We start from the raw sequence: 12,275 nt of genomic DNA, 5'->3' as shown, positions 1-12,275 counted from the left end.
AGACTATCATGTGGCTTTTACTTGTTTCTATACAGAAACAGACAAAAGCACAAGAGTTTTCATTTATGTAAATAACTTTTTAATGAGATGATAAAAAAATACAAAAAAACAAGAGTAAGAGTCCACAGCCATGCTAGAAGCTCTGTGATGCTGTACTTTGGCCCAACAGTGCTTTGTTCACCATCTTAATTTAGTGTTTTAGCATAATAACATTTGCTGATTAATTCTAAAAACAAAGTACATCTGAGGCTGTCAGGAAAGTGTTGGACTAAGTTAAGTGCTCACTAAAGTTTTCACAGTTTCCTCCTGAGGGAGGTTTGAATGTCTGAACTAAATGTCACGATCCGTTCAAAACTTGTCAAGATATCTCGCACCTAGTAGCACCTAGTTATGACCAACATTGGATTGATGAGAGCAGTGAACAGACAGTTACTTACAGTAGCTTTATTCAGTGTTACGACAAAAATGCTGACTATTACAGCTTTAAATTAGTAGAAAATTCCAATTTCTGTTTCTTATATAAACCCCCTGAACTGCTCACCCCTCCCTTCTGAGAGCAGACTTTGTTGGGAACTGTGATTTTCACTTGAGACGGAGAAGATCTCACACAGCTGACCGCCAGCTGAGCTCTGAGAGCTCAGAGGCCTCAGAGTCAAAATGGCAGACTATTTACTCCTGACTCAAAGTGCCATGATGAGGTTCAGCCCCTTCAGAGGGCCTCAACTGACCTTGTCTCAAAATATAGAGGAAGCCCCTCTCGGGAGCTTTCTGAATTTAGAGGCTCTTTGTCAACACAGGCCAGTTATCATCTTAGTCCAACATTTTAGTTGCAGTGTATCCACATTTCTGACATACAAAGTAAAAAATAATTACTGCATTCCTATTCTTGGGAGAATTAATCGTTTACTTACATTCAATATAATGTTTTTGGTGTTGTTTATGACTGTTATTGTTGTGTGTATCATATTGTCAGCTCTTCTACCTGGGCTTCTTGATGTTCTACTCGTATGTGGTCCTGGTGAAAATGCCTGTTTGGCCTTCTCCTCAAGAGTGGGTGGTCATCCTCTACATATTCACCTCTGCCATTGAGAAAATTCGAGAGGTATGTGCAACATACAAGTGTTAGGCACACATTGTTAGGCTGTATCATTTTTGTAGTCCTTTAAGACTCACCAAAGATTGCAAATTAACTTTTTATTTTAATTTTGTTCCTTCTCTCTCCTCCATCCAGATGTTTATGTCTGAAGCCGGAAAAATAAGCCAGAAGGTAAAGGTGTGGTTCAGTGACTATTTCAATGTGTCTGACTTTCTGGCCATTGTTACCTTCTTCATCGGCTTTGGCTTGAGATTGGCTGGAGGTCCTGCCTTTGTCCCCGGGAGGACGGTGTATTGTCTCAATATCATCTTCTGGTACGTGCGACTACTGGATATATTGGCTGTCAACCAGCAAGCTGGACCGTATGTCATGATGATCGCTAAAATGGTGAGTTCTTGTGAGAGTGAGAAGTCTCACCACAACATACTGTAGAGTCAGCAGACGAGAGTGTTAAAGTTGTTTAACATTACTATTTTTCCAACCATGTTTTTTCTGGTCAGAAATGCAATGAAATGATGTGACACTGTAATAATAATAAGCCAAGAACACTTCACATACAATAAGAACTTATGTTAGAATGTTTTAATAGTGATAGTAATAGTTATTGTAATGTAAGGTCATGCCAGTACAACAGACAACTTTAAATTATACGCAATTGTTTAGTAGCTTTTTAGGTTATAGTAGTCTGAACGTATTGTGAGCGAGTTGTTGTTGTTGTTTTTGTGCATTCACAACGTGATTTCATCAATATTTATGTATTAATCAGTTCAAACATTCATATTTAAACAGCATTAATCATCTACATGCTGGTACCAGGTATCGTAAACCTACTGTATTATCCTGAGCAGCCCCGTCAGTTATAGATCAGACGTTTTACCCGTCCTGCTGTCATTGTGTCCATTTATTGTGCTCCATGTCGTAGTTTTTATTAATATAACCTCTGAGTTGAAAGCTTATCTTCAACAGATATTGGATGAAATATATGTTAAGATTATGTGAAAAATGGGTTGTTTAATTTTGTTAAAAGAGGAGTTTGAAATTTTTTTTTATATATGCCTACTTGTTTTCTTGAGTATTTGCTAAATATGATGCTAGAATAAGCAAACAATTAGCTTAGTTTTGCATAAAGACAGGAAGCAGGGGGAAATGACTACCGTGGGTCTGTCCTACGCTTATTAAATCTGCTTAGATGAGTTTTTCAGGAGATACAAGTAGGACTATTCCTTTTTTGAGCCATTGACTTTCTGAAGTCTAATTAGTGAACTAGCTAAGTGTGTTTTTTAACTTTTGTACAGAGCCAGGTTAGCCAATTCACATGTTATCAGTCTTTGTGCTAAGCAGCTGCTAGCTGTGGCTTTATATTTTCTGTAGCGATGTTAAAGTGGTATTGTCCTCCTCATCCACTTCTCAGCATGAAAGCAAATAAGTGTATTTCCTAAAATATCAAACTCCTTCTGTAAGTGAATCTAGATTTGATCAGAACACAATGAAGTTTCCATCATGTACACCTTCATAGCTGTTAATTAGTCGTAAACCCTTCAACATTAATGCGTCTGCCCTGGGGATTTCAATACAGACATTATAAAGAGTTTTTAACCGGCAGCTACAATCAATAATTGCTTTGAAAAAGGCAACTCCGGACCAAATCAAAGACTAGAAGAACATGGTCTATTTTTCCGTTATTTAACAAGCTGCTATATAGAAAGTGAAGGGAATTTAAAATAGTAATAAGATAGTGCTGATTTTGTATCTCCAAAGTAGACGTTTTTGCACTAAAGAAACTGTCTTTATCTCCTTAATAAGTCTAATATTATTTTAAGTAGTGATCATGCCATCAGTCATACGTTTCATTTGGAATGTCTGACATCTCTTTCAGGTGGCCAACATGTTTTATATTGTGGTAATCATGGCTATAGTTCTTTTGAGCTATGGCGTACCCAGGAAAGCCATTCTGTACCCAAACGAGGAGCCCAGCTGGACGCTGGCCAAAGATGTGGTCTTCCAGCCATACTGGATGATGTACGGGGAAGTGTATGCCTATGAAATCGATGGTAAGGACGATGAGGATGGTAGGGGAGATTACGAGGGTAAGAACAGTTTTATTCAAGGCTTCTCACCATGGCATGATGGCTGATTGTCACTCAAAACAAGCACTGTAAAAATCAAACCCACGATGCCCTAATCATTGCCTCCCCTTCACAACGTCTTTCACACAACATGGTTCAAACGTCGAAGCAGCCAACGCAGGTATTTTTGGGAGGGCAGGGCTTTTTGTTTCACCACAGCATTGACTGCCTCAACTCCGCTAAAACAGTCTGGCTAACAGGCAGATCATCACTTGAATCGGTGTGCATTTGACGCTTCGGTGGAGCAAAACACCTGACTGTGCTCATAACCTGAGTTGGAATCCCAAGGTTTCACTCACCGTTGAAATTTATCACATGGTTCATCATTGTTACTACGACCTGGAAGTGGTGAATAGTCAATTACAAAGAATAAGTTTGTTGTAAAGTTATTCTAGTGAAATAAACAAATGCATTTAAAAAATAATTTAATGCTCAAGGTTTGTTTTTGAATAAACAATCAAAATATTCCTCTGAACAAATCCTAGTTAGAATGCATTTTTCTCAACTGTAAGCAGCTTATTTCTAGTACCTGTTAGTGTTGAAGTAAAGGGAAATCTACACATGTATGTGTCATCCTTTTTGGGATTTACAATTATTACAGCTAATATAACAATTCATGTATAGGCATATCCGCAGTTTAAACATCACAATGAATACATTAATTACAAATATATAAACAGGATTTTATCTTAAAAGAAATACTATTTCAAGACAATTTCAAGTGAGTATTGTTCTATTTTGTCTTAGTATGTATTTATGCGTGGTATGGTTACATTAGAACCCACACAGGTCAGATAGTAAGTTACAGAATGAACAAGACTTGAAGGTGATATCTTTAGGATATTTGGGGGCATTAGTATGTGCGTGCATATTTGCGGATGTGTGCATGTGCTAAAAGTTTCCTCCTCTTCACAGTGTGTGCCAATAACACTGAACCATCAGCAAGGCCCCTGTGTGCGGCAGGAGTGTGGCTGACTCCTCTCCTTCAAGCCGTCTACCTCTTTGTACAGTATATACTAATGGTCAACCTCCTCATCGCCTTCTTCAAGTGAGTTCACAACATTTCACTGCTAAATCCAGAAAAATGTGGGTACTCGTTAGCTTCGGGTTATGTGTTGAATCTTCAAATATTGCTGGGATTCTCCACAACATCATCATCCCCAGTTTAATTTCTGTACTCTGTTTTCCAGCAATGTGTATCTGCAAGTGAAGTCCATTTCTAATCTGGTGTGGAAGTACCAGCGCTACCACTTCATTATGGCCTACCATGAGAAGCCTGTCCTCCCACCCCCCTTCATCCTCCTCTGCCATATCTACTCCCTCTTCTGTACGTGTAGAAAGAGGAAGAAGGAGCATACCTACGGACCAAGTACGACCTCACTACTGTCACTTTCTGGCAGAAACATCATGTCTCCTTAATATTGATTATTAAAAACGTGCCATTTATTTGTATTTTTCAAGAACAACCAACTGGGATTAAAATGCTTTATGTGCGCAATACAATTGAACAAAGTGTTGCTGCTTAACTGGGCATTAAGGAAATCTCTTAACAGTACAGCACGTCTGCCTTCTTTCTTTCTTTCAGAGCTGTTTCTCACAGAGGAAGACCAAAAGAAGCTTCATGATTTTGAGGAGCAATGTGTGGAGACTTACTTTCATGAAAAGGATGATCAGTTTCACTCTGGGAGTGAGGAGCGTATTCGTCTTACCTCAGAAAGGTGGGGCTGTTTATGGCCTTCTTAAAGGTGCACTGTGGAGTTTTCTTTTAAATATACAAAAGCTTTGTTTAAAGTCAGCATTACTCACCAAAATGCATGACTATGTCTGTCCTTGAGGTCTAACAAATGTGCATGCATGTGCGTCCTCGTGCCTGAGACAAACTAAACAGGGACTCTTTCATAACAAATTTCTCAGGAGCGCTACTCGTGGTCAAAAGCTCCACAGTCAAATGAGTAACATATTCTGCTGAATATACAGTAATTCTGAAATGAAAACATTTCCTCAAAGGATTAGAAATAAGAAAAACTCGACCATTTCAAAATGAGCTGAGCTGGGGGTAACAGAGTCTACTGTTTGTCATTTCCAGGGTTGAGACCATGTGTTTGCAGTTGAAGGAGGTTGGCAACAAGGTCAACTTTATAAAACGCTCTTTGCACACACTGGACTCCCAGATTGGCCACCTGCAGGACCTCTCAGCACTGACTGTGGACACCCTGAAGACCCTCACTGCTCAGAGGGCGTCGGAGGCCAGCAAGGTCCACAATCAGATCACGCGGGAGCTCAGCCTCTCTAAGAACTTGGTTCCCAGCATCGCCCATGTGGCAACAGACACTGGCCCCCACTCCAAATCGTCCGCGATCGGAAAACGCAGTGTGGGGGCCTACTTCGGCTCCTCTTTTCCCCAGGCAGGAGCCAACATTGCAGATTCTCTTTTTGGGATTGGTGTAGGAGGAGGGGCTGGGATGGAAAGTGGCCGGAAAGCCGTGCCCGGCCATGGTGCAGGACTGGGGCTGGACCCCAATCTCAACCCAGCATTGAGTCCAGAGAGGAGGGGGTTATTTGGGCTCGGGCACCTTGCTGCAGAGGCCGGCTCCTCGGGTAGTGTCTGCTCCAGTGCCTTTGTCCAAAGTGCTGTGGCCATTTCCCCACCGGAGCTGCGTCTCCGAGGCCACTCTCTCACCCAGAGTAAGCGGACCCGTCCACAAGAGCCGGCTCTTTTCGACTCCCCATCCAGCCTGCCCAATGTGCCCTCCCCCGGGGCTCAGTTCCACATCAGCAGCACCCCTTCCCAGCCCAGTGGCTCCAGCCACCCAGAACTCTCCCTAGCTAGGCTTTACCAGCAGTCCCTCCAGCCAGACAGCACCACTGTAGAGTTTGGGGCATTTGTGGGTAAGTACGAGACTGAGGTTGAATCTGGTGTTGATGAGGAGGTAAAAGAGGAGGTTGAAAACTGTGTGTGTGTGTATCCTACTGTTGTCATTGTCTCTAAGACTTCGGGCTCTGCTCGGCCTGCCTGCTTGCCTGCTTGCACTGCGAAGCCTGAGAGCACAGAGGTGTTAGGAGGCAGGGGGAGAGAGAGGGAGGTGGGTTGGGGGTACGTGAACAAGGCGTTCTGTGACGACGAAGGCAGATCAGACTCTCCGAGTGGACGGAGTACAGACACTGAAGTCCCACTCGCTCCTGAAGCTGAGTCATCCCTGGGTGACACCCGCGGAATCAGCAGCCTGCCAAGTTGTGCGCATGCCCCTGCCGTGGCGCTCAGGAGGCCCCACAGACGAAGGAGCAGGGATGGGAATGTGTCAGGACCACCTGCCCTACCGGCGTCCTGCCATGAGGATCAAAGTGGGTCAGAAATCCCGCTTGACAGGAGGAACACGGCAAGAGAGCCAAACACAAGAGGTTTGAGTTTCAGTCTGAGCTTAGGTTGAGGACTATGTCTGCCGGGTGCTCGGGCCTGTTCATCTCCAGATCAGGATCCCAGTAGACCTTAAGCTGTTGGCTTTTCTTCTCTGCTCTGTCTTGACCTCTTGTCTGTCTTGTTTACTTTCTGGTCCTGAGTGGTTCTGAGGTCTTCCCATGTTTGAATGATTGGTTGACTGGTTGAGGTTTTCAGAGCTCTCTATGATTTATAGATTTGTTTGGCAGGTGGAGGTGAGGGGGTTTGTCATGAGAATCAAATGTTTGAACCTGATTATTTAACATTTGTGGGGATGATCATGTCACCACAAAACAGTTTGTTTGTCTTGTTCTGAATGCTACACAACGATTTAACAATGGGAGTAGTAAACAAATCTCTAGCAAATAGTTCTAGCAAATAATTCTATGTGATTGTTTTGGTGGGATATTGTTACATGAGCCAAACATTAATTTCTAGGAAAAATAAAAGTATTTTATTCTACTTTATTACAGACTAACGGGGCCGTTTAAATGGGCCTGTTGTCCACTGACAATATGTTTCTGGTTTTAGGGCATAAAGACAGTTTGGACCTCCAGCACTCCACACCCAAAGAGACTTCCAGCTCCAGCAGACGGCAAAGCCCAGTCCCACAGACCAGATTGCAGGTATGTATGTGTGTGCGTGTGTATACATATATGAATAAATGTATGGTTATTTGGTGTATGGACTGTATATAATTTTTTTTCTAATGTAGTTACTTGATGTCTGTCTGTCTGTCTTCCACAGGCTCAGCCTCAAGGCCACGGTCATATCAGAGCAGTCAACTCCTACGCTGGCTTCACTGAGTTTGATAGACACCCGGCTTTCCTCCATCCTGACTCCAGTAAGCTCACAAAAATACCACAAATAGTATTAAGAAAACGTCTGCCAAGGAAGACATTTTTGAATACATGCGATCATTTTCTGGTTGTTGATTGTTCATTGTGTTTTTGTAGCTCTGAAGAAGAAGGACAGGAGCAGAGTGTCAGCTGAAGACATCCTCATCCACGAGGACCCCCGGGCTGCAGTACTGGTAAGAAATGTGTCCATGTATGTACTTTCATGATCACAAAGTAAAAAAAATAAATAAATGTTGTTAATGCTGGTTTCTCTCAGTGTTTAACGACTCCTCATTTCTCCACCAGGAAAGAGTTCAGGTCAAATCAGCCCAAGCCAGCAGCCTGTAAGTGTCCTCCCAAAAGCCTTAAGATGTATACACATACACACAACACATACACACACGTACTTCTATACCTGTGAGGAGGACCCTTATTGACATAAGACATTACCCAGCGCCTGACCTTGACCCTAAACATACTATAACTAAATGCCCAACCCTACCTCTTACTCTATATTTATATTCATATTATTTTACCTGTGGCCGTGTACCATGAGCTGAACCCTTGGGCTGTAGACCGCCTCTCTTTTACCCTAAACCTAATTCTAACCAAGTCTAAACCTTCAAATAGGCCTTTTGAAGCTCTGTCTGAAGGCGAGGACCCATCATAATGTTCTCACTTTCCAGAATGTCCTCATTCTCTAGGTCTAATTTTCAATCTGGTTCTCACAAAGATAGACGTGCAAGTAGGCTACACACACCTGTAAAACTTTTAGGGACTCAAATGAAAGTCAGACCAGTTAATGTCTGATTTAAGTTGATTTGTGATGTATATTTTTTTCACTTATTTAAAACCAGCACTTAATGATGCACACTTTATTCACACCACCTTATGGAAATGCATTACACAAGCTCTTTCATCTGTTTCGTTAAACTAATGTCTTTCTGTTGTCTCTCTTGCTCTCTATCAGGCGAGCCCCTGGGGAAGATGCACCAAATGGTAAGAAGTGTAGTTTCACTGTAGTTCCTCCATCTTGCGTTGTTTAGTTTGGTCAGACTTGTTCTGTCTGGAACAGCTGGTCCAGCAGCATTTACACAGGGAAAAGGTCAAATGTCAAATGTCACTTAGCCTGTCTTTGCAGCCAATGCATGTTTGTGTGTGATAAAATCCATACTGTAACACCAGCAGTATCTTTCTAATGTTTTACTGGAGAACAGTATGTGGTTTGATTGTGATCTGGCTTTAGCAACAGAAAGGAGGATGTGTCATTTTACTTATATTCTACTTATATTCTAGAATTTTGAGGAGATTTATTCCAGACCAGGAAAGGTTGTTGATGAAAAATCTGGGGTAGTAGGCAATGTCAAAACCATTCCAAAAACATTTAAACCCCTACATTTGCAGATATTGCATTAGATAGTATTTCAGTTGAGATAGAAAGCATGCCTGTTTTGCAAGTAATTATGGATCTTTGTTTTCCTAGAAAAGGGAGTGAACTCTGCTGTAGAATACTTTGTGTATGTCTACTCGTATTTCTGGATGAATGCTTCACCGTGCTTTTCTTCTTCTGTAGTTACAGCAGCAGTTTCTCTCTACACGCCTCGACACTCTCACCTCGGAGCCAGAAAGGACTGTAAGTAACCCACACTGAACAAACCGCACAAACGAATCAAAGCCGTATATCAGGTTTAAACGTTTAGATTGGCTGATCCACGGAGGATTAAATGGTGACTGTTTTGTTAGTCAAAGTGCCAAACATTTGCTAGTTCCAGCTTCTCCCGTGTGGCTATTTTTCTGCTTTTCTAAGTTGTTTTTTTTATCTATCTATTGCCATTTTTCCCCCCCAAATAAACTGATGATAATAAGACGAGTTTGGTTAAAATGATACCTGCAGTGTTAACTATGGTCTATTTTTCTTGAGTGTTGCACTTGATGTTTTATTATTTATGAGAATAAAAGGAATATCCAAGAAGTTTAACATACATATAAATATTAATTTAGTTTTTTATCTAGCGACAGAAATGACTTTCAGGAAGTAAAACTGTTAAGCTTGATCTTTTGTTGTGAAGTCGTACAGAGACCTCTACTGGTGGATGCTGAGACAGCTCAGAGTGTTTTTTTTTGTTGCATTAATGTGCCCTAATGTTCTCCAGTGATTATCATTGGCATGTTCATTGAATTGATTAGAATCTGCTAATTCTTTAAAAACATTAACGGTTCTTTTTTTATCTCCATAGCTATTGGCTCTCCTTTCAAGCCCATGGAAAGCTATCAGTACTCAGGTGAGAAAGTGAGAATAAGTTGTATCATTGTGTTTTCATGTATTATTTTATTTCCCAAAATTGATGATTTGTTATATTTAAATAATGCATTTAATTTATAGTGCTGTCTGTGGCTGAGAATAATTCTACAAAGACTCCTCTCATACAGCTCTTTCAACCTGTTTGTGTATTTATTTTCGTGTGCTCGCATACTTTTCCTCCTGCAGCTGTAGAGCGCAACAACTTGATGAGGCTGTCCCAGAGTATCCCCTTCACCCCTGTGCCCCCTCGAGGTAAGTCTGGATCACGGTGCATACCCAGACATGTCAGTTCAGGTGAAAACCCTGCAGACAGTTTTGAGAAAAGACAACCGTCAGTTGGAGAATGAGGAAGTTTGGAGGGAGATAAGAGATGTGTTTTTCTGCATTTTTTTGCCCTCTCACACCTGCAGTTGCTTGCTTTACAGTCATGCCCAAGTTGTTGATGAGCAAAGTATATGTTCTACCTTGTATGTTTGTGTGTTGTATTTTTTTTTTCTATGATTATTTTAGCTTCACAATTCAGGAGGTAAAGATCTGCACTCTACTGAGTGCACTTTTCCAGTTGGGATTAGATTTAGCTCTGACCAACTGGTCCTAAGCAGCTGGAGTGTTTGGTTTTTACCTCTGTGTTCTGTATATGGTAAAAAAGATCAGATTCTGGTCTTAACTCAATTCCGACTAAATATGCAATTACTGTGTGGTTTTATAGGTCAGTACAGACGATGTACAAAAACTATAACTGACCAAAGTAAATATAGGGACAACTCATTTCTTAAAGGTTTGCCACCAGCGGATATAAACCTTCATTCAACAGTAGTCCTAAAGCTTCAGAGGAACTGAAGCAATCATCTATCACACATATTTATTAGCTGTTGTTTCCTTGACACACTTGGTGCTCAGTTTCATGGCTCTCACTGAGTGACATACCCAGACAAAACTGTCTCTGTGCCAGTTTAACACTGGACAGGTAGTAGAAACTTTGCTTGTTCACTGGAACAGATATTGCTGTCGGGCATTCTTTGTAACTGCATTGTCTTCCATTTTTCAGTTCTCTGTTGTACTCTTTGCTAAAATGTCCAAAATATAATCAAAAGAAGAAAGACTTGCGATAAACAAATACCTGGCATGGCAAATAAATCCCTAAATAAAGAGTTATGGGTCAAATCGCTACTAAAACACGCAGTATTATAACATCAGTTGAATAGTAAAGCTACTGTATATTTAAAAGATGGTCATTAGAGTGTCTTTGTGTGCTGGACACATTAGTGGGCAAATGTTTGCTAACATGTCAGCCAGAAACACTTCGTAACACTTTAGATAGCATATCAGTGTTCGCGGATGGGTGGAGAAAATGGAGAACCTTGAGGAGCTTTGAGAAAGGAGAAACCTGCAGTAGAGTATAAAAGTTCCAAACGTTTTCTCGTCACGATTAATGCATATCGGTGCGATCGTCCTTCTGGAAAGTATAACCGAGGCATTACTCACCTGCTGCTCTGTGTTTCCTCAGGGGAGCGGTGACTGTGTACCGTCTGGAGGAGAGCTCCCCCAACACCATCAACAACAGCATGTCTTCCTGGGCCCAGCGGGGCCTCTGTGCTAAAATAGAGTTTCTCAGCAAGGAGGAGATGGGAGGAGGACTCAGACGGGCCCTCAAGGTGCTCTGCACTTGGTCAGAGTACGACATCCTGAAACCAGGACATTTGTATATAGTAAAATCCTTCCTTCCTGAGGTGGTCCAAACCTGGCAGAGCATCTACAAGGAGGACACTGTGCTGCACCTTTGTCTCAGGGTAGGGAGCACAGACACGTCCCCTGAAGAGCCCATATATTCACATATTCGCTGTACTGTTCAGCTTGTTTTCAGTTAGATCTAGTTTGATGTTTTAATACGACATACTGCTGAAGCCTAAATTAACTGCCATAAAACATTAACCTAAAAAACTGTGGCTATGACAAAAACATTTGTTTCTCTGCGTCACTCCAGGAAATTCAACAACAACGAGCTGCTCAGAAGCTGACGTTTGCCTTCAACCAAATCAGGCCGAAGACGATTCCTTATTCACCGAGGTGAGCACGCATTTAAGGGTTGGAACGCATAAAATCCCCCCATCTTTGATATGTTTTCTCATGATGCCAAGTCACAAATATTGCTGAGCTCATTGTGGTTTGGGAAGGCCAGGTTGCCAGTTGCTTATTTAATTGAGGTAGTCTGTACAACAAGTGATTTACACATCAACACAAGCCCTTTGTACACCCAACTTGAGGAACACACCTCTGCAATTGTCTTTGATTACCAATGTTTCCAGTCATTATGCGAAGCCAACTGTCAGCTATTTTTGTATTGAACAGACACACAGTTTGTATTGATCAGGAAGTAAACAAAGAAGTGCATTTCCAAGAATGCAAAACTATTCCTCTAAAGGATCAAGACATTTGTAAACCCATGACGTTATCTGATCATGGTTTGTTTTCAAAT

At 41.5% G+C, this 12,275-nt stretch overlaps 1 protein-coding gene across 1 annotated transcript in view; it reads left to right on the top strand.

Moving 5' to 3' along the window:
* The first annotated feature begins 1,491 nt into the window (after window positions 1-1,491).
* The window catches only part of LOC137887715 (transient receptor potential cation channel subfamily M member 7-like), a 13,400-nt gene continuing 2,616 nt past the window's right edge, over window positions 1,492-12,275 (top strand). Inside the window, exons 1-16 of the mRNA XM_068730892.1 lie at window positions 1,492-3,147; window positions 4,138-4,270; window positions 4,413-4,591; window positions 4,808-4,940; window positions 5,309-6,111; window positions 7,190-7,284; window positions 7,406-7,502; window positions 7,615-7,691; window positions 7,804-7,841; window positions 8,468-8,496; window positions 9,071-9,130; window positions 9,735-9,779; window positions 9,986-10,051; window positions 10,210-10,234; window positions 11,307-11,589; window positions 11,784-11,866. Coding sequence (XP_068586993.1) covers window positions 2,982-3,147; window positions 4,138-4,270; window positions 4,413-4,591; window positions 4,808-4,940; window positions 5,309-6,111; window positions 7,190-7,284; window positions 7,406-7,502; window positions 7,615-7,691; window positions 7,804-7,841; window positions 8,468-8,496; window positions 9,071-9,130; window positions 9,735-9,779; window positions 9,986-10,051; window positions 10,210-10,234; window positions 11,307-11,589; window positions 11,784-11,866 — 2,312 coding nt within the window. The 5' untranslated portion in view covers window positions 1,492-2,981. The remainder of the gene's footprint in view (window positions 3,148-4,137; window positions 4,271-4,412; window positions 4,592-4,807; window positions 4,941-5,308; window positions 6,112-7,189; window positions 7,285-7,405; window positions 7,503-7,614; window positions 7,692-7,803; window positions 7,842-8,467; window positions 8,497-9,070; window positions 9,131-9,734; window positions 9,780-9,985; window positions 10,052-10,209; window positions 10,235-11,306; window positions 11,590-11,783; window positions 11,867-12,275) is intronic.

This window comes from Cebidichthys violaceus, unplaced genomic scaffold (assembly GCF_023349555.1).
Source record: "Cebidichthys violaceus isolate CVI_PGR_0920_01 unplaced genomic scaffold, fCebVio1.0.p SCAF_5, whole genome shotgun sequence".
In the NCBI taxonomy this organism is placed as follows: Eukaryota; Metazoa; Chordata; class Actinopteri; order Perciformes; family Stichaeidae; genus Cebidichthys; species Cebidichthys violaceus.
The sequence above is the reverse complement of the archived record's forward strand: the minus strand, read 5'-3'. Positions and strand labels throughout refer to the sequence as shown.